This window comes from Adelges cooleyi, unplaced genomic scaffold (assembly GCF_023614345.1).
Source record: "Adelges cooleyi isolate 19-005CV unplaced genomic scaffold, UGA_ACOO_1.1 ACOO_flye_CR_arks_rails_tigmint_CR_PRNA_23, whole genome shotgun sequence".
In the NCBI taxonomy this organism is placed as follows: domain Eukaryota; kingdom Metazoa; phylum Arthropoda; class Insecta; order Hemiptera; family Adelgidae; genus Adelges; species Adelges cooleyi.
In genome coordinates this window covers 2488804-2508674 of record NW_026095893.1, presented here as the reverse complement: position 1 = coordinate 2508674, position 19871 = coordinate 2488804, and the positions used below count along the sequence as shown (strand labels likewise).

At 39.7% G+C, this 19871-nt stretch overlaps 1 protein-coding gene across 1 annotated transcript in view; it reads right to left on the bottom strand.

Annotated features, from left to right (window-relative positions):
• LOC126835157 (ski oncogene) overlaps window positions 1-8689 on the bottom strand; it is a 37416-nt gene extending 28727 nt beyond the window's left edge. The window contains exon 1 of the mRNA XM_050567469.1: window positions 7346-8689. Coding sequence (XP_050423426.1) covers window positions 7346-8242 — 897 coding nt within the window. The 5' untranslated portion in view covers window positions 8243-8689. The remainder of the gene's footprint in view (window positions 1-7345) is intronic.
• Between the last annotated feature and the right edge of the window lie 11182 nt (window positions 8690-19871).

Below are 19871 nucleotides of genomic sequence, written 5' to 3'. Positions count from 1 at the left end.
AAAAAGTTACCCAACACCGGGCAAGCGCGAACGCCGCCGGCCGTTTTCCGTGTACTTCGCGGCGGCCCAAATCTACACCACTGCTATAGGTCCACCGTACCCCGCGACGACCGAACGCCCGTCGGGCGGAAAATACTGGATAATATAAAACATCAAAAATCGTACACATGCGGTGAGCTCAAGTCGTCTCCTCAGTGGCGGTTAATCTCAATGTTAAAAAATACGCGGCGACGGCGACACGGACACGCGGCGGGAGAGGAGGTGTCGCGTCGGTCGAATGTGTCGCGAGCGCGCGTTAAACGTTCTGGCGCAGGTGCAGGGCGGCGGCCGTCTATTTTGGACCGCGGCTATTTCTGCCGAGTGCCAACGCGCATCACTCGTTCGCCGGGGCAGGCACTCACTCGTGTCTTACCTCTCAGCTGTTACTCTGAACGATCGACGGATACGCGCCTGGCGAAAATCCTTTTAAAAATTCCTAAGACGATCCCACAAGACCGGTCGGTTCGGTCATCAACGTTGTCCGCCGGTAGTAGTGGGGTAGGTTGGTTTTACTCGTGCAATATTGCTGGCCCGCGTCGGTAAACTTGTCCCAAGTCAAAATCAACACTTGTCCAATATTGAGCGAATAGTCCAGCCGTGTGAGACCGGCGGCGATGCCTTGCGAGGGCCGCACGCTCATTTTGGCAAAACCGAAAACGGGTGAGCGGGATATTACGAAACAGATACGCCGAGGGACGTGCGGCCGAAGGGAAGAACACGCGCACACCAAATCACGCCCACGTGTCAAAACCCAGTTGTCCATTGCCAAGTATATACGTGTGGAATTCGGATCGTGTATTATATTGTTAGCAGACGAACGTAAAAAAAAAAACACTACTCATTTAACGGATATAATAATAATAATATTATTATTATTATTATATATTAAAATATTCTATTCATACGCTGGTTATTCGAAATATTACAATCGTGGTCCGTATCGTCCGACTCCATTATGTGCACGCGTGTACATAATATTATTAATTTGAATACCTAATTATAATAATAATAATAATAACAACAATAATGATGATAAATATGTAACCAGACGTTGTTTCCGTGGTATGGGCGGCGACCGCCATACCGGGGCCGCCACCTTCGCCGCCGCGTTGTAAAACCACGTGGCCAAAATTATAATATTTTTAATCAACGACGGTTGTCTACAGTCTGCACTTACGCCACACGCACATCATAATATACATGTAGAATTACCGTAATAGGTTTTGTGCGGTGTACGGATAAAATGAGAATAACAGCGATAATGACTGATGAATAACGATTCCTGTACGCCATTGCCGACGGTTAGTATTGTTTTTCGGTTCAAAATATTCGTGCGAGTGGACACCATACTAAAGTGAAAACGGACTATGTGAAAAAAAAACAGTTCCGAGATAAATGTGAGAAAAACAAAACCAGCTCGGGCGTGCGATTAAATATTATCAATTCATTGTCTCCCTCACGGCTTAAACGACACTCATTAATATGTAATCACTTGTAACGTTTCCAATATTGTGATCGATAGTTACGAGCGGTCCATTACGTCGATATGTCAATATGGAACTGTCGACCGTTGGAATACGAAGAAAAAATAATAATAAATCGACGTCCGCCGAGCAGTCGGAAAAAAATTCGAACGGTACGTATAATATAAGCTTTTAAACGACGAAACGTCATTGCCCAAAGTCGGGTCCCAGTGATAAAGGGTTTATTTTGGGTGGGCCTTACTTCCTAAAGTTTTGAATTGCCTACTCGGTCCTCACCAGACGGCCGGTTCAAATCGGTGCATACTAGTTGCCTCCGAAATAATATCCGAGTGTCCTCCGGTAACCTAGATTTCTTATGGTAAAGTTTTGGGTCAAAAAAATACTAGTTGCCTCTCGTGCCAGGAAGTACTCCCCGAATATTTTTAGCCGGGTGAACAGTACGGTATTTTTTTTATAGTTTTACATGTATACATTCGATCTGCCCTGCTACCGAATTGTAAATTATTTTAGAATAATTAACCATAAATGTGTAATTTTGCCCGAATTGAATAAAATTAAAAATTAAATCACCCACGCAATCGCCGCTTTTTATAGATACCTACCGGCTACCACTGGCTACTTTAATCTAGAATAACATATTGATACATCGAAATATCCACAGGTAGTAACCATACCGACAGTCGTCAAGCGTGGTTACTTTTTCATCTTCTGTATTACAGAATTAAAATACCATTTATAAAAACAAATTACTAACATTAATTTTTGAAAATCGGATATCTTTGGGAGGCGACACGGATGGAAAATATCGACTACCTGGAAACACACGACTAGAAAATAAGGATAATAAAGGGAGGCAGCAATTCGTACAGCGCCCGTTCGAATAATTATAATAATGTCCAGAGTAATCCTATCCGGCGCGGCGGTCGCGTACAAACCCACGAAGACGATGGCCATAGTGTTTTTAATGTGTGAGAGTGAGGGAAGAAAGGGGAAAAAGTACAAATACTTATCGAAAACACACGAAACGAACAACAGTAAGTAATACGATAGCCAGTGCGTCGGCGTACCTCTTAAAAAGGATATTTTTCCATCATTTCCCCCCCCCCACCCCCGGTGGCCATTCACCTGAGCTCGTTAGACCTGTTCTGTATTATGTCCCCCCTCCCCCCCCCCCGCGCGACCACTTTGTCTCAATCCTATTATGCGTTATTATTTTTACAACGATTCCTGTTTCCATTGTACCGCGCGGCAGCGGCCACGACCAAGCACTCGACGAGATGAGGTCCGCGGGCCGATACTCTTTGTTTTCTACGCGGTTTTCATTCAGTCGGTCGCAAAAATGCAACGACAACAACCGACACACGACCCGCAGCGTAACAATGCCCCAATCAACCTGTCACAAGACCGATAACAACAGTAATATAATAACTAAAAAAAACATAAGTTATCTTTGGGGGGGGGGGGGGGTTGGGGGGCCTCTGGTTATTTTATCGTAGTCGGAGCAGTTTCTCGCCGTTACGGTCAAAAGTTTTCCGTCGGGCACACACACCGTGTGAAGTATAACGCCGTTTTGGTACACACTATCGTTATTATTTCAATGTTTTTATTTTTTTTTAAATCCCTTTTGAAGATTAAGTTCCCGCTTATGGCGAATCGTCAATTTACAAAACACGCACATTGCATTATCCGTTCAAAAATCGAAGTGTTGGTGCGCGAAGTACAATGCCAGACGTCACAGGGCCAGTTGTTTTTGTTTTATTTCTCGTTTATCTCAACCGCGGCGACGACAACAACTACGGCGACTGTTCTTCTAATGTACATATTTTTTATTTAGGTATTTGCGAGGTATTTGCACGGGCCAACCAGTCGTTATTTGTATGGAGACGATAACACAAATTTTATATCGTTCTTTTTTAAACATTTCTCCGCTTCCCACAACACACATTGACCCAGTCATTTGTTCGTTATATATATATATATATATTCTTATAATATGTTACGTACTCTTGAAGTATCCTGCATTATCTTATGTTACGTAATTATCTCTGTGTTCCTACATTCTCCAAATATTCCCTTTACGTCCATTCGATACTAGCCTTAAAAAAATGTCACAATCATAATGCGTATAACCTTATACCTAACTGATTTTTTTTCGTATTTATCATTTAACATCACGTTTTTAATCGAGACGACTAGTTTTAAAACCAGCTAAAAGCAGTTTTTGAAAATTTTCCATTAATTTCAAAACCAAGATTTCCCCAACACAGTTTGAGTTAGTAAAAATCTTTATTCGATATCCAATAATAATTTTACATACCATTTTAATAATGTGTACTTAAAATATAACTCCTTTTTCAAAATGTTTTTTAGCTGGTTTTGAAACTAGACGCCTCAATTATATAAACGATGAGACTAATTATTATTGTAACGACAATGAAACAAAAAACTACTGTGGCATACAGTGTTAGCCGACACGACCGCAGAACGATGCGTCTGGTAAGTCGACTGCAACGATCCGAAGCGAGCAGAGCAAGGTGTAGGGGACGACAGCGACGGAGGCTGCAGCTCTCGCAAAACGGTAGGCTTCTCACGCGGTCGAGCAAGGACGCCCAGGCAGATACCGAGAACGTACGGCCGCGAATAGCAATACTGCCTACGCCTCGACCGTATTTAATTCTATTTTTGGCCGTCGCGTTGATAATGACGGTATCGGGTAGTACGAGTTAACGTCACGGAGCAAGTCAATAATGAAATTTCTCCGTAGACCGGCGAAAATTTTTCTACCGTAGAACGGTATTTTTTAGCCGGGACCAATAGCTTGGCGTCTTATGTAAACGTTGTATTCTAGTCGCTGGATGGTGAAAAATTATATGACAATAGGAAATAACGGTCGAACTCCCGATAATACTGAAAAAACCAACGCGTATTCGTGTCTAAAAAGTGTATTCTATTATTAGAATTCTCTAATAATAGAATACACTTTTTTCATCGAAGACCGACGCTAATCGGTAACGGAAAAAAATACTCCGCAGGACCGAGGAATACTCCGATGTTGTCGACCGGACCTAACCGCCGAGATGGAAGAAACTACTGCTGTTCTGTAAACAAAACGGCGAACCGTTACTGCAGACCTTTTAAGACGTTACTTCGTCGTTTGTGTCCACTCCGGCCTCTATCGACCACGTCCATACGTGCAGTGAAACCGAACACATTCCGATAGCGCATATTATTGGCAACAAATCTAACGCACGCCCGGCCGTGCATCGTTTATTTTTACATAATACTTTATGCCGCCGCCGCCGCAAGCGTTTGCCAACCAACGCCCTCCTTCCTCGTTGAACCCGGTAAACATACACAATGCGTGAAAATACTACCAAACTCCTTTAAAGTTTTCATCTCGGTACACGGCCGGCTCTCGGCTACCGCGTTCGAGGGACAACAATTACATTGTATATACAGCTAATATTGCGGATTGCCATTATCCATTTTCTACCGGTCGGCGGCGTGTACGGAGGCTATTTTTTTTTATCCAACGAGCCATTACCGATAGCTGCCGTCTTGGTAGTTGTTATGACACGGGACGCGCCTCGTCTAGTCGCGCGTTCGGCGTTGCACCGGTAACGGCGGCCGGCGGCGGCCGGCAGAACAACACCATAGGGCGACCGGTGCGGGTGTCCTTGACGAGAGCGATGCACACAGACGCACAGATATGCACGCGCGCACGCAAATCCTTTGTTTGTGTAATTGCGGCTGCTCCGGCGGCGTTGTCTCCGTGTGACCTCGACAACACTAGTCGTCTGGCCGACCGCATTATTATGATGATGTTATTATTATTATTATTATTATTATTATTATCATCATCATCATCATCATCGTTGTTGCTATTATAATATTTTATTTATTACGTCTTCGTCGTAGCTGCGGTTAAAGAAGAGATATAATGCGCGCGGTGCATGCACTTGTTTTTATGTTTATCAAACCGATGCACCAGACAGAAGATGGTCGAGAACCCGCCGCCGCCGCCGCCGCCTTTATTTATAAATATATATTATTATAATTATTATTGTAGTAATAGGCGTGCGCTGTCTTCGGCCTATACACTGTCCTTCGTCGCGCCAAACTGATCGATTCGGTTTTAGCATAACGATTAAACACAATTATTTATAATTCATTAATGACCACACGTACGGTGTCCTATTTGTAATTTACGAGCGGACATCACGTTTTAATACAATAGAAAAATGTTAACTTATCATTGGCGGCCCGAGACAATGTTATATAGCTGGATGTCGTTTCGTCGGTACCGTATTTTAAAAGAGAAGACCCGAAGACAAGGAATGTTCAACAGCATTGCATCAATAACTATAATGCCAGAAAGTTAACGTTTTGTTTTTCTGAACGTTTAGTCGAATTACCTCGAGAACAGAAAAGTCCAATGGAAAATATTATTTTTAATTTTAAGCACCTAAATTACACGGTTTCAAAAACATATCCCTTCCCCTTTTTGTCGAACCCGACGAACCACCTCTAGTGCTGATCGATTAACTGGTAACGAATTACCAAAGGCAAAACGGTCGAGGGACTCTTAATGACTTCAAAACGGAATTTGTGGTTTATTTTATTGAGAGTTCACTACTATACCCCACGTTTGAGCAGTGTTGTTTTTTTTTTAAATCTACATTAGTCTTCTTATTTTATTTTATTCAATACGCTGGCGAACATATAGTTTTGCGGGAGAGCCACACCAATTATTAGTTTTTTATTATTGTGAATTTTCACAGTGGCTATAGACACGTACGTCCCCTACCCGCGCGCGTGTTCAAGCTGCTCTCGTCGGGGTTTTTTTTTTAAATAAAATATCAATACATTGTTTTGTTTGCAATAACTACAACGTCAAAATGGTCTTTTCAACACATGTAACGTTTCCCTAGTTTTCCCGTCTAAACGGCAACTTCCCGATATCAAGAACGCACACGCGGTGTAGAAAAAAACAAACAAATAAATACATAGACGCGGGTGTATACGAAACACCAATTTCCATACAGTACACACGCAGTGTAAATCTGCAATTCGAATGAGCTTTTTATCCATTACCCGGAGTCCTAATTTCAGAATACAGACGAGCCCGAATCCAAACATACGCCGATTGATAAATAAGTCTTTCGAGCTGAACGCGGCAGTGTACAATTCTGTGCTAACATCGTTATGGTTTAAGAAATGCGAGAGGGTTAGGTCGGGCTATGTTAAAATAGAGATAACAAACACGACCGTCGTCGCTGATCTACTAAACGCGTTATCGCATCGGGCCGACCGTTAAACTAGGCAAAAACAAGCCGATAAACCGATTTCGACGAGCGTCTCCTTTAAAAATAATGTTATGTTACAGCGCCATTGAAATATTATTATTGTAAAACGCGATATGAGACGGTGGTTCGGTAAATTAACGAGACCGTGCCATAGGCGTGTCTACCGCTATCGAAACGGAATGATTTTAACGTGTGAATGGGGTCCTGAACAAAAATAAACGGGCCGCATTAGTTTCATAATAATATTTTGATGATGATATTATTATTTATAATCATAGGCGGTGAAAACGTAGTAGACGCGAGGACACGCCGTTCTCGGGCTTCGGCGCATGTGCAATCTACATAAATAATAATGAACGTGTAGCCGTCTAGAATGTATTACTTAAAATAAATACACATGTTCTTTCCTTCAAGTTGGGTATTTCAGAAAAAAAGATTATTTTTTTTCTAGTTTTTCGCGTTGAAAGTCCATATGGACATAATATTACAATAGAAGTCCAATAATTGTGTACTGACCTGTTTGCGTTTGCGGGAAGAAAATACCGCGGCGGGAGAATCCTCAATGTGTTCCTTGAAAGTCTCGAACAACTTGACCACTTCCGAGTAATCCGGGTGTCCGTGCGACACCTTGATGTACGCTTTCCAGTTTTCTCGCTTGTAACCCCAATGACAGGAGTTGGTGCCCTTGAACCTGTGTATGTGGTTGACAAACTGCTGCGGTGCGAACAATGCTTTGCACTCGATGCACTGGATACATGCGCTGAACTTTTCGGTATACAGTTCCGGCATGCAGACGCCACGGGTTTTGCCGAACACGTCGTGGAACACTTCGAACGAAAACGTGACCACGTCCTCCGGTATCTGAGCCGGCGGGGGAGGGACGCGGTGCAGCAACGCGAAGCACAGTCGCTCGGCGTTTGTCTTGGTCATGAGGCCGCAAGACGGCGCCGTCGCTGGCAGTATGTTACACTGCTTAAGAACGTCCAGCTGCTCGACGGTGCATCGAGAACAATAAATGCGCAGCTCGTCGCACACCTGATTGATTTGGGTCAACGTGAATTCGCGCAGCACCGTGTTGAGTATCTGCGGCAGGCACAGCCTCATCTCGCCGCCGACCATGAAGCAAGCGATCTTTTCCCATTCCAATTCGGTCTCGAACAGTTCGCAGCCCGACTGGTCGGGCACGTACAGCACGGGATGCAGTGGAGGCGGCGGAGGCGTCTTGTTGCGTTTGCCAGCATCGGCGTCCGTCTTCGGAGAACTTACGGCTACCGCGGTGGCCGACGTTTCGTCCAACACTAGGTTCGGGCCTTGCAAACTCCTGGGAGCGCTCAACTGATAGGTCTTGAGCACCTTCTTGATGTGCGGATTATTCACCTGCTGCTGCTGCTGCTGCCGGTTGTCACCTTCCATTTTCGACCGTTTAAATGTTATAACGCGCAAAGCACCGTAGCGACCACTACCTCCGCCAAAGTGTGTCGAAATTCGCACAAATTTCTGCGCGAGCCCTAGTTACTCACATCGCGTGCCCGCCCTGGGCATCCCAATTCGGGTCGGGCAGCGATACACACGACCAACGATAACACCGCGACGTAACGGCGGATCGCCGCACTAGCATACTAGTAAATGATTCGCACTATAATGAGATAATCGCGAATCACGGTACGTCGGAACGTAGTTAATAATAATAGTTATATTAGTAAAAAATGTGATATATAACACTCGCGCACTGACGGCAGGGACAAACAATTATAGAAAAACATACAAACACACACACACACACGCGAGCGCGCTCCCGAACGCTACACTAATAACGATAGTGCTGCCGTGACCGCGTCGAACGTAATAGTGCTGCTGGCCCCAACCGGCGACCCGACCGACAGCGGTGGTCGGACACGCAGACGGCGGCGACGACGCACACGCATCGAAAAATAGAGTGGGAACGGTGGTGCGGTAACGATGGGCGAGCGGGGCGGGACACCCATACAGACGTATATACTACATAGATATATTGTCGGGTGGAACGGTAGCGACGGCGTTGGTGGCGGCGGCGGCGGCGGCGGCAGTGGCGGTGGCGGTGGTAGTGGCGGTGGTGGTGGTGGCGGTGAAGGCAGTGGCAGTAGTGGTGGTGGTGGCGACGGCGGCGACGTTGGCAGACGTCGAGACCAGACTAGAGCGGCGGCGGCGGCATCGCGTGTGCGCGCGCAACTGTCTAGTCGCCAAAACACCGAAAATGTTAGTGTCACATTATTATTATTATTATTATTACAGCCGCTCTGCTCGCTCGACACTTTTGCGAACACGGCTTTTCTTTGCACGTTTTTTTATAGATTATTTCTTATACCGTATAATATGTGTATATATTATAATATTATACACCCATAAATAATAAACAATAAGACTTTAAATGTAATATTATACTTATTAACGCCAGAATATTACTTTTATTACTTGTGCAACTTCCATTGTCTTTCCGCTCAAGAAAACGAGCTAAGACACCTTTTTCTCATGTAAAAAGTTGTTTTACTCAACAGAGCGTGAACTTCTAAAGACTAACTTCCTATCATGCTTACGGGCGCATACCGCGTTATTATTATTATTCTTCGTTATCTTCCATAGTAGTACGGCGAGCGACGGGTATGGTGTGTCATGTGTGGCTGTTGTATACATGGCTGATGGCACGCCGCGCCGACCGCCGGCCCAGACGCAGACGTCGGCGAAAAAATATTACAGAACGTTGACCTCATCCGGACATAACAGTGACGGCGGGGCAACGGCAACAAGCGACTTGCCATCAGAGGCGACGGCCGACGCTGTAGTATGTCGATGGATTAACGAAGGCAACCGCCACTGATCGGACTCGCTGGTGTATCGATCGATCATGCAACCGCCACCGCCGATATCTAGGGGACATTGTCATTAACGCCCACTGATATCTTTTTGAGTAATTCGTGATCACATATAATAAACTATACGGCGAAGTGTAACATGTCGCCAAAAGAGATAATTGAAGTTATTATTTCCCGCCATCTTTGTCAGAATTAGAACCATATAACATGCTCATAACGGTTATCACTGCTTATATTAATTAAAGAGTTAAGCTGATACCTAGGCACAAAATCACAGATATATAATATATATTATTTTTATACACACATAAATCTCACAAAAATGGCCGACGTCGACTTCCATTCTTATCACTAGTTGGCAATCTAGTTTATTATATATATATATATATATATACATCTGTATTGGTGATCAACTGTACACCGTTTGATAGAGAAAATTAACGACATCGTTACTAGATTGATCAAATTTTTTCCAATTTTAAAAGTAAAACTGCTCACACATTTCCAGTGCAATGTGTCACTACTGTATACTACACAAAACAACAAAAGACACACAGTCATAAATAATACATGATATACCTATACTACTAATAATAGAACGGTATTCAACAATTATACCGGAAATACATCGATTTGAATTATCCGAAAAGTCTAATATTACGCCTTTTATAGTTTCGGTAAATTATTAATGAACCTCTTTTAGCATAACGTTAATTATTAATGTCTAGTGCCCGCGTCTAATAATAATTTTATAACAACTCTATGGGTGTTGTCGTTAGGATTAAGAGGACGTTATACTACCCCCCCTATTTATTAAGAAATTAGGTATAGGCAATTTTTTGCAAAATCTTAATTTAAAGATTATAACGTGATGTGTAATTATTAGTTTAGTAATTACTAATTTCCAATTAGCACTCCATTTTTTGTAGTTAACTTATTTTTCGGGCTATCACAGCACGCTTGATAGCGATTTAAAAAAAATGTTCATCTAAACATAGCTTATTTTTTTCTGTATCTAAGGGTACCAAAAAAATTGGAGGAAGGGAGGGGTGATGAGTAAAATGTATGCAATTTATATTTTACCCCCCCCCCCCCCCACAAACATGACCAAATTACGCCACTGATGGGAGGTTTTTTCGTGGCAACGACGATATTATACATGTTACCAAACTGGGAAGTCGCTAATCGAATGCGCATCTGCGTAGATCATCTGTCTGAAGAACAACACTCTCACGTCGGCTCACTGTTACTACATGCATACTTAATCTATTAGTATAAGGTGCATGAGGTAACCACAAGGTTATCGCAGCTATCTAAGTTCATAAGACAATGTAATAATTTAAGTTGCGAGTCTAGTTTTATATGATTATATATTTTATTCAGAAATAACCAATAGGTAATACTATTGATTCATTTATTTGATTTGTAACTTAAAAACGTTTCATGATATATTATTTTTAAACTTTGAAAACTAATTATTTTTAAATATAGAATTTTTTATTTTTAATAATAATTAATAAAATTACTTATTCGATTTTCAACGGTATTTTTTAACAATATTTATTTAAATATTTTAACAAATATATTTCTAGTCAGTGAAAAGATCAATTTAATTTCTAACTATATGACCAACAGTTTCATTTATAAGTTATATTATTAATAGTGATTAAAAAAAAAATTTCGTTGTATTAGTGATAAAAATATTAGTTATAAATTTATCAGTTTATACGGTGTACAACGTATACTATTAGGATGGTCCTTATTTTAACTTTTTTCGTGACGGAGACCACCTCAATTTCTTTATTATTTAGGTAAATTTCAACGGAATAGAACGACGAGATCACGTGCCCTAAAGCACTTAAAATTCCTATCATAGTTCTCTATTAGCTAAGTAACAAAAATATTGAATCAGTGATTTGAATTAAAATGGCGTGGATATCATTTTAATGGAACTAAAATAAAAGATAGAAAAGATATAGCTGACCTTAAGATTTTAACAAGAAAAAAAAGCTAGTACAGTGGGGTTGGGGCATAGTGAGGACAGAGCGCATATTAAGACGGGAATGTCACAAATCGATTTATGAATTATTACAACTGGAAGTGATAAAATCACTTTCAAACAAACGCTTCGATGACGAATACCGATATAAACATTGTAAAAATGTATATAATGCGCTAAAAATGTATTTTTATAATATTAGGGTGGATACGATTAGGGTGGATCATCTGGCTCTAATAATTTATTTACGTTGTTATTAACAAATATTCAAATATAACATAATATACCTGTTAACTGTTAACTGTTAACGATCTAAGAGTAATGTCCCCCATTTTTTTTTTAATTTTTCATAATAAAAAAATAGTTTGACTACAGGTTTTCGAAAACATTTTGTATGTTATAGCACCGTAGTAGATATACCTCCGGTTTAATTTTTCACTCCTTATTTCCTAAAACTTCACCTAAAAAGCTAAATTAAAAAAAGTTTCCACCCTTTGTAAAAACCAATTTTGTATATATTACAGCCTCACACTACATTTACCTTCAGTATAAATTATAATTTTTAGACCTAAACGCCTTAAACTTTGGTAGAGAATGAGAAGCAAAGAAAAAGTTTCTATCTCTTTTAAAATAAAGGGCTTACATTATTATTTTGGTTTGTAAACGTTTATTAGTAGTACTATGGAACTAATTTAACTATTTTTTGTAAGTTATAGAGCGCCGTTATTTATACCGTACAATTTTAAATAAAAATAAAAATTGAGTAAATATAATTAATAATTTCTAATTAGCTTGAAGTACTGAATAGATATAATTTAAACAACTTGATACTGGGATTTGGGTTTTTTTTTTGTATAAATTACCATTATGTGCAAAAATGACATACAAATTTCAGGGAATGTTGGACAGTAGACGAGAAAACTGAACAAACAATGAGTGTAGCGGAGATGAGAATGCTAAGCTGGATGAGTGGAGTGACTAGGAAGGATAGAATAAGAAATTAATTCGTAAGGGGGAGTCTAGGAATTGCATCAATTGTGGAGAAAATGAGAGAGAGAGAGAGAAGAGGTTAAAATGGTTTGGTCATGTGATGAGGAGAGATGAGGCAGAGCCCAGAGGCAGTGAGAGTGAGACGAAGAGAAAGACCGAAGAAAAGACAGACGGAATAGTGAGTGTTATGAAGATAGCTGGGGTGATTAAACGAGTGGTCGACCACATATTGATGGGAGTTTGAGGCGAAGATGAAGAAGAAGATCTTTTGGCGGTTTTTTTAAAAATAACTTTGTCGATAAAAGGTCCTTTTTCGCTTACTGCGTCAAAAATATAAATAGCATGATTGGAGAGTTGCAAAACGTGTCCTCAGAAGATTGTTTTGTTAAAAAATAAATGTGGCATTATTCATTAATAACTTATGCCGCTCCTGGAAAACAAATTAATTCTAGCTACATTTCTGACTGTATATGACGTGTATGGTATTGTTTTTGTATCAAAACTATTCATTAAAAATCGTGTTATTTTATTTTAAATTAGTTAAAAACGATTCGTTCAATAATAATAAAATTAAGGCATTTTGTTATTGGGTCACCCAATTTGGGTGATTTGATATATTTATAACCATCTCATATATGGTATGCTATTTTTATGCATTTTTTTTGTGTATTATAAATAAAATTTAGACCACACATTTTTTCTTTTTTTTTGTTGTGTATAAAAAAAAGCCGAGCCATCAATTTTTATTGATATCCAGTTACACGAATGATACGTCGAATATTATTTCTCGGTAGTTCACTATGAATAGAGTCGTAATATTCCCATCGAAAAAATAATGTATCATAATTCTCAAATATAATGGATAAATATAATAGGATGCTGCAAAATTATCACTGAATCATGGGAAAAGAATCGAGTTTGCCATTACTTCGCTTTATGTTTTTCTTAGTTAAAATCGGGACACGATTTTAGTAGTTGATGATTTGTTGTAAATTTCCCTCAGCTATTTTCACACGATCTAAGACAATTGTGGTTTACTAATCTAGAATTTCAAATTCGCAAACATAAAAATATTATATAATTCGATTTAACAAAAACTTTTAGTCAGATTTCCAATGATTTATTTTCTATCTTTATTTACCATGAATACCTACTCAAAATCATTTTATAACACAAATATACAAAGAAAATGTGATAATTCGTTTTTATTCCGCAGCATATACGAACTGCGTATTTGACAATATTGAAAATTTAAGGTCATCACCCAATCTTTTACGGTAGCAAACTGCAAAGTTATTTTTAATGGGAATAAGGAATTAAAATATACATAAATAAAGAATAAACCAAATATTATGCGCGGGTGCTCGATGTTGTTTATAAATAAATATATATGTATTACAAAAGCAATTATTAAAAAAAAATATATATATATATATATATATATAAAAACTAAAAGACGAGTAAATTTTCTAAAATATAAAGAACAGTGTTCATACATTATGTGGATGAAGTTAATAACCAACATAAATACCAAAAGTATGTTTAAGGTATAGTTCAATAAAAATACGCATTTATATTCAATATAGTGAATCTTCTAACCTTCGAAAAAGAAATATCGCATAAAATGAGTCAAACCACATTTTATCAATTTTGACCTAGCCACGTTAAAATTAGACAATTGTTTCATTGTTATAATTTATAACAATATTATTTGGTTGAAATAAAAAAAAAATCTAGGTTTGTTTCCACTAGAAATTAACTAGACCGGTGCCTAACACCGTCCGTCTTTACATTTTAAACCGTAACCTAATCCGAGTTACAACAATTCTGCCGGCTATTACAATTAACGTAAGACCGGCGTCGTACACCTATACGCCCACATTATTTTAGGTAACGAAAAACAGCTTTGAAACTCTGTGTAGGCAACAACAGAGTGTAGTAGTAGTAACGAGACGGTAAAACACAGATCGACCTCAGCGCAAACGCAGGAAAACATTATTGCTTATAAGTTATATTATACCTAACGGCGAAGGTCGCCGCATAGGCCTCTCCCTATTCAACCGAGTCTCGTCGCGTGCGGTAAATACGACCGTTTCGTTTTTGTCGCTGTTCGCGGCCATTTTTATTTAGATTTGCACGCACTACGCAACGTAATCGCCGCGAAACATCCATTCTAATTAATCTAATATATTATGTATTATTTATATTTAAAATAAACTAATAAGCTAATCGTATTTGAGAAAGCAAAAAAAAAATCCACAAGACAAGTCGTTTGAACAAATACGACATAAGTATGCGATGATGGGTATGACGTTTTACTGAAGACTAATCGAAAAATAAAATAATGATTATTACCTGGACCGTGACGACATTACAATGATTATAAGTACATCTAACCTAACCTCGCGTTCAGTCGGTTTTGGCCGTTTCAGGTTTCTGAATATTACAATATACTTTATGTATACATCATTACAGTGTACACTTTAGGATTTATGCGAGCATACCGTAGCGTCTACAATAAATTATGCACCCATCGCCAATGTATGTATTATTATGATATGTGGTCCTTACTCCTCATTCCTCTCCTTAAGACTGTGGCGCACTTGGAAACTCTGTACTGTAGAAACAATACCGTACGTGCGAATTATTATTATGTTGAAGTGAGTATGTTTTTAAATCATAAAAGTGATGTACCATCACGAGTCACGACTCTTCACGTGCGATATGATTCAAGTTAGTGGTTTATTACAATAAACGGTTACAACTAACTATAATTATTCACTCATATGGAATTTTGAAATATATTTTAGAACAATCAACAATGGAAAAAATGCAGTCACCCACGAATACTGTTTGTTTTCCACATACTACGCCAAAGGAAGTTTGTTGCAAAACTGAAAAGCTATTTAAAAATATATCTAAAAGGACATAGTTTAATATTAGATAAAATTCTGATAAAATTCTATATTGTCCTTACAGGTAATTTTTAGATAAAGAAACAACATACGTATTATGACGTAGCATAGAAAATTACCATTTATTATCCATCAACAAGTTAAATATTAATATCATCATAAATCTAAAGGACACGTGTGTCGTTAAAAATTAACAATTACTGAATTATTATTATTATTACTATTATTATGATAATTCGTAGAACGGTCATTAAGATCTCCTTTAGTCTGTCAATACATAGTTAATAACATATTATTTTTTAATACTGGTGCAATGGGCATAGTATTTTCAAAAAACTTTATTTTTCGTATAAATTTGAGTTGCGGAATTGATTTTACAAAATTACTTAGTATAACAACTAGGCGCATGCCTTTAATACAGAACAACTAGTGTTCAGTGACTAGCGCTTATATTTATAATAGTTTGTAGTTATTGACCTTTCTGCCGTGACATGGACGCTGAGACGTCAAGCATCGTTCATCCCTACCACTTAACTAAATTTAAGTTACACGGGTGCGACAATCCGCAGAATCTAGTCCAAACAGTGGGAGCGGAAATGCATACCATTGGTCAACGAGCCTTTCTTGACTTTAATTAGTTGGTATAGGTAGGTGCAAATAGCTAATCGGCCTCCTTCTCAGCACCAAGGAAACTGACACCGGAAGGTTAAGTCAGACGTCTATTGGGAATCTACATGGCACCGGGCGATTTATACCGGAAGATCTGGGTGTTCAGAAAGACGGATTCATAATCGTGGAACCTCTGAAAAGCAAGTCGACCGAGGAACACCAAACTATAGACCGGGAGTCAACGAACCAACAGCCGGAGGACGTTGGAAAATGAGTGGGGACCAAGCCCAAAAAGCTTAGCAGAGCTCGGAAAAGAAAAAAAAAAAGAAGCGAATGCGGCGGTGCACCTATAATTGTTAGACCAAGGAATCTCTGGTGGAAATTCACAGAAAGAACTAAAACTAGTCTCGTCACGGCCTGGCGAGATCGACGGGACGCCGCCCAGGAGGGCCGCGTTACCTATACGTACTTACCGGGGGTCGGTCAGACTCTGGGTTCGGAGTGGAAGCCCCCGCGACACTTCGCTACCCAGTTTCTGACTGGACACGGCGCGTTTCAAGCATACTTAAATCGGCTTGGCCCTAGTGGCGTTGCATATTGTGAATGTGACCGCACCTCCACGGAGGATTGCTGGCACACATTGCCCGCTACACGCTGAACGGAGGGTTGAATTGACCGAGGCCCTGTACAGGTCGGTAGCGTCAGGTCCCTGGCACGCCGCGGACCTCATGTCGTGGCCGGCGGCCCTCGCCGCGCTCGAATCCTTTGGACGGGCAATTCTCGAACAGAGAGAGAGAGAGGCGGAGATAATCTGTCTAGTACCGCGGCAAGACTCGGGTAATCTTGTACACCCCCAAATTGACAACTCTGTCGGACGCGACAGATAAGCCTCTCATGACGTCCGGTTGATCTCCGTACAGCTACATGGTAGCTAGGCAAATGTGAGGGGTTTTGAGCGGCCTGCGCTCTTCCCCTTAGGTGCCCCCAATGTCGGGCGACGTGTAACACCGGACCCGGCGCGAAATGAGACCTCACGGTTTCTGATGTGCGTCGGGGGGTATCGGTTGGTGCGGCACAGATTACTCTCAACGGTAGTCTGGCCCGGGCCGGCGCTGGCGACAGCGTGTATCAAATATCAGAAAGAACTAAAACTACAAAATCAAAGGTGGACAACTATGAGCTACTCAAAATAGTCAAACGGCGGGAATCGATACACCGGAATGCAGCGGCCATAATATTAAAAGACAACGAGGGAAATTGGCTTACAAGTGAACAATGGCAATTGGAAAAAAGCCTGTGTCGCTAACCTAGGTAATACTAAGGTATGAGAGCACAAGGCTAAGTGATGAGGTTTTACTTATCAGTGCAGCAGTTGACGGATCAGTCATCCGTGAAATGGTTCCATGAAAGCGTCGACTAATCGAGCCACGGGAAAATGCCGAGATCCATTTGCTGGAATCAAGGCGTGCCTTATCGCGTTTAATCAAGATAGAGGTCTAGACATCTTGGGCAAACAATACCCGGAGCACAAACCATAAAATGGAGGATCTATCATAAATCGGAGGTGGGTCCAAAAGGTCAAACTTTGATATTGGACACAGATGAAAAAAACATGGTCACCCTGAAGACCCAAAAACAGTCACTACTTTGGCACGGGAAGAATTACTTTCAGAGTCCAGTGTTCTTTATGTGCAATCGCCAACTGGAGAAGATGAGGGACCACATCACCCACGGGGGTTTGTGTAATATCAGTAATCAGTTGGATATTTAGATGATTTGTAAGCATGACAATATAATATAGCATGCACAAACTGCAATCTCGCAGACAAACTTACATCACATCAAAGGCGCCACAAAAGTGTACCACATATTTTTCGCCTGCTATACAAAATCGACCATTTTGTATTATGGAGATTAGTGACTTGATCTTCGAAACCAGTCGGTTTTGCTCATAGATCAAATACGGTAGTTAACATGGCGCTTTTATAAACAGTTTTGTACAAGATTTAGTAAAATGTAAAACTTGTTCAAAAACAGATTTTTTTAATTTAATTTTTACTTATTATTATATATTTTAATGCACTTCGCTTATTAAATCTTGAATGTAATTCAAATTCCCCATTGCAATTTTATAGTTGTACAATGAACTTAAATATTTTATATAATACACAATATTGTTTAATTCCAAATATTTATAGCTAAATTTGTTCTCTGCTGGTTTTATATTTTAACCGTGTCACGAATATATTTTAATGAGTACCCTGTACCTGTGTGGTCCACGTCCATTGATCTAGTTGTTTTTCGTTTATTCTATTTTGTTGCGACTTGTGGCCATTGACAAGTAGCACAAATTTTCATGCAAACATCACATTGTGGACAAATTATTTCCCGTTAGCGGACGCGTATTTTTTGTCGATTTAATTGTTTAGGTATAAAAAAAACCCAACGGCCTCACACGTTTTAGTTGTTACGTTGGTTATTAACGTCGGTATTTTGGTAATGAAAATGGTTGAAAATATTATAACACATAGTGACGGTAGCTTGTGTACGTATATTATTATAGTCACAGTTATTACGATAATATATGGATGCATAGCACGTTCGTTAATAAAAACCAAGGGTTCCACATGAAACGACGCATTGTTCCGATACATAATAATATTAGTGACGAACAAAAAGAAAGAAAACCCAAAGGGACCAAAGTAAAAATGGTATAAATAATAATAATAATAACTATAAAAAGAAAGAAAAAAAAAAATATTATAAAAATTACGACGCCCGGGGTGAATAAAATCTAGTCACTTTTACAACCCTACAACGACAGCGGTGGACGTCAAGAGCGCATGTAGAACGATTTTTGGCGCTTCTCTCGCACTCATTACACCCCGAACCGTCCGCCGTCTCGTCCCTTGTTCCATGTCCGTAAATTGCCTTTTTGCCGTGATGTTTATTAGTCATAAACTCGTCTTCCCCACACGATACACGACATCACCGCACCCCGGTGGCATACGGCATGCGGAAATCGTGTTTGGGAAAATGTTCGCGACGATAAAAAACTTTTTTATTTATTTTTACAAACTCTTTTGTTCAACGCCGCTTCATAATGGCATTAAATTATATAGGCCAGGTACTATGTCGATGGCGACTCGAGTATTGTACGTACAGTGTGTCCCGTAAGCGCCATAGGTCGTTGACGTGCAGTTTTTTTTTAAGGAAAAAATAAGTCCGCCCGACTCGAAAGTGGCGTTTTGTCGTTTCCACGGTCGAAGCGATGCCCGTCAGCCTCGTTGGTAAAAAAAAAAAAAATTAACGTAACCGATTGCCGTTGAACATTTTTTTTTATCTGAACCGTGAAAAAGCAGACAGTTTGCCATTTAAGCGGAATAGGTACCAATGGTCGTTAATGACAATTGAATACACTTCGATAGCAACAATTTGTGCACAGGAAACAAATGCAATGCCAATGATCAAAAATATAGGATTAAATAATTTTTTTCCCCTAAAAATCGAAGAAACATGGCAACTTTTTTTTTATAATTATTTTTCTATATAATATAAATACGTGTATAATGTATAATACAGCAACAACCATATTATAACTTTTATAATATAATATATAATAATAATACTTTATGATAATGTGTAAGTATTAGATATAATAATCACAATATACATTAAAA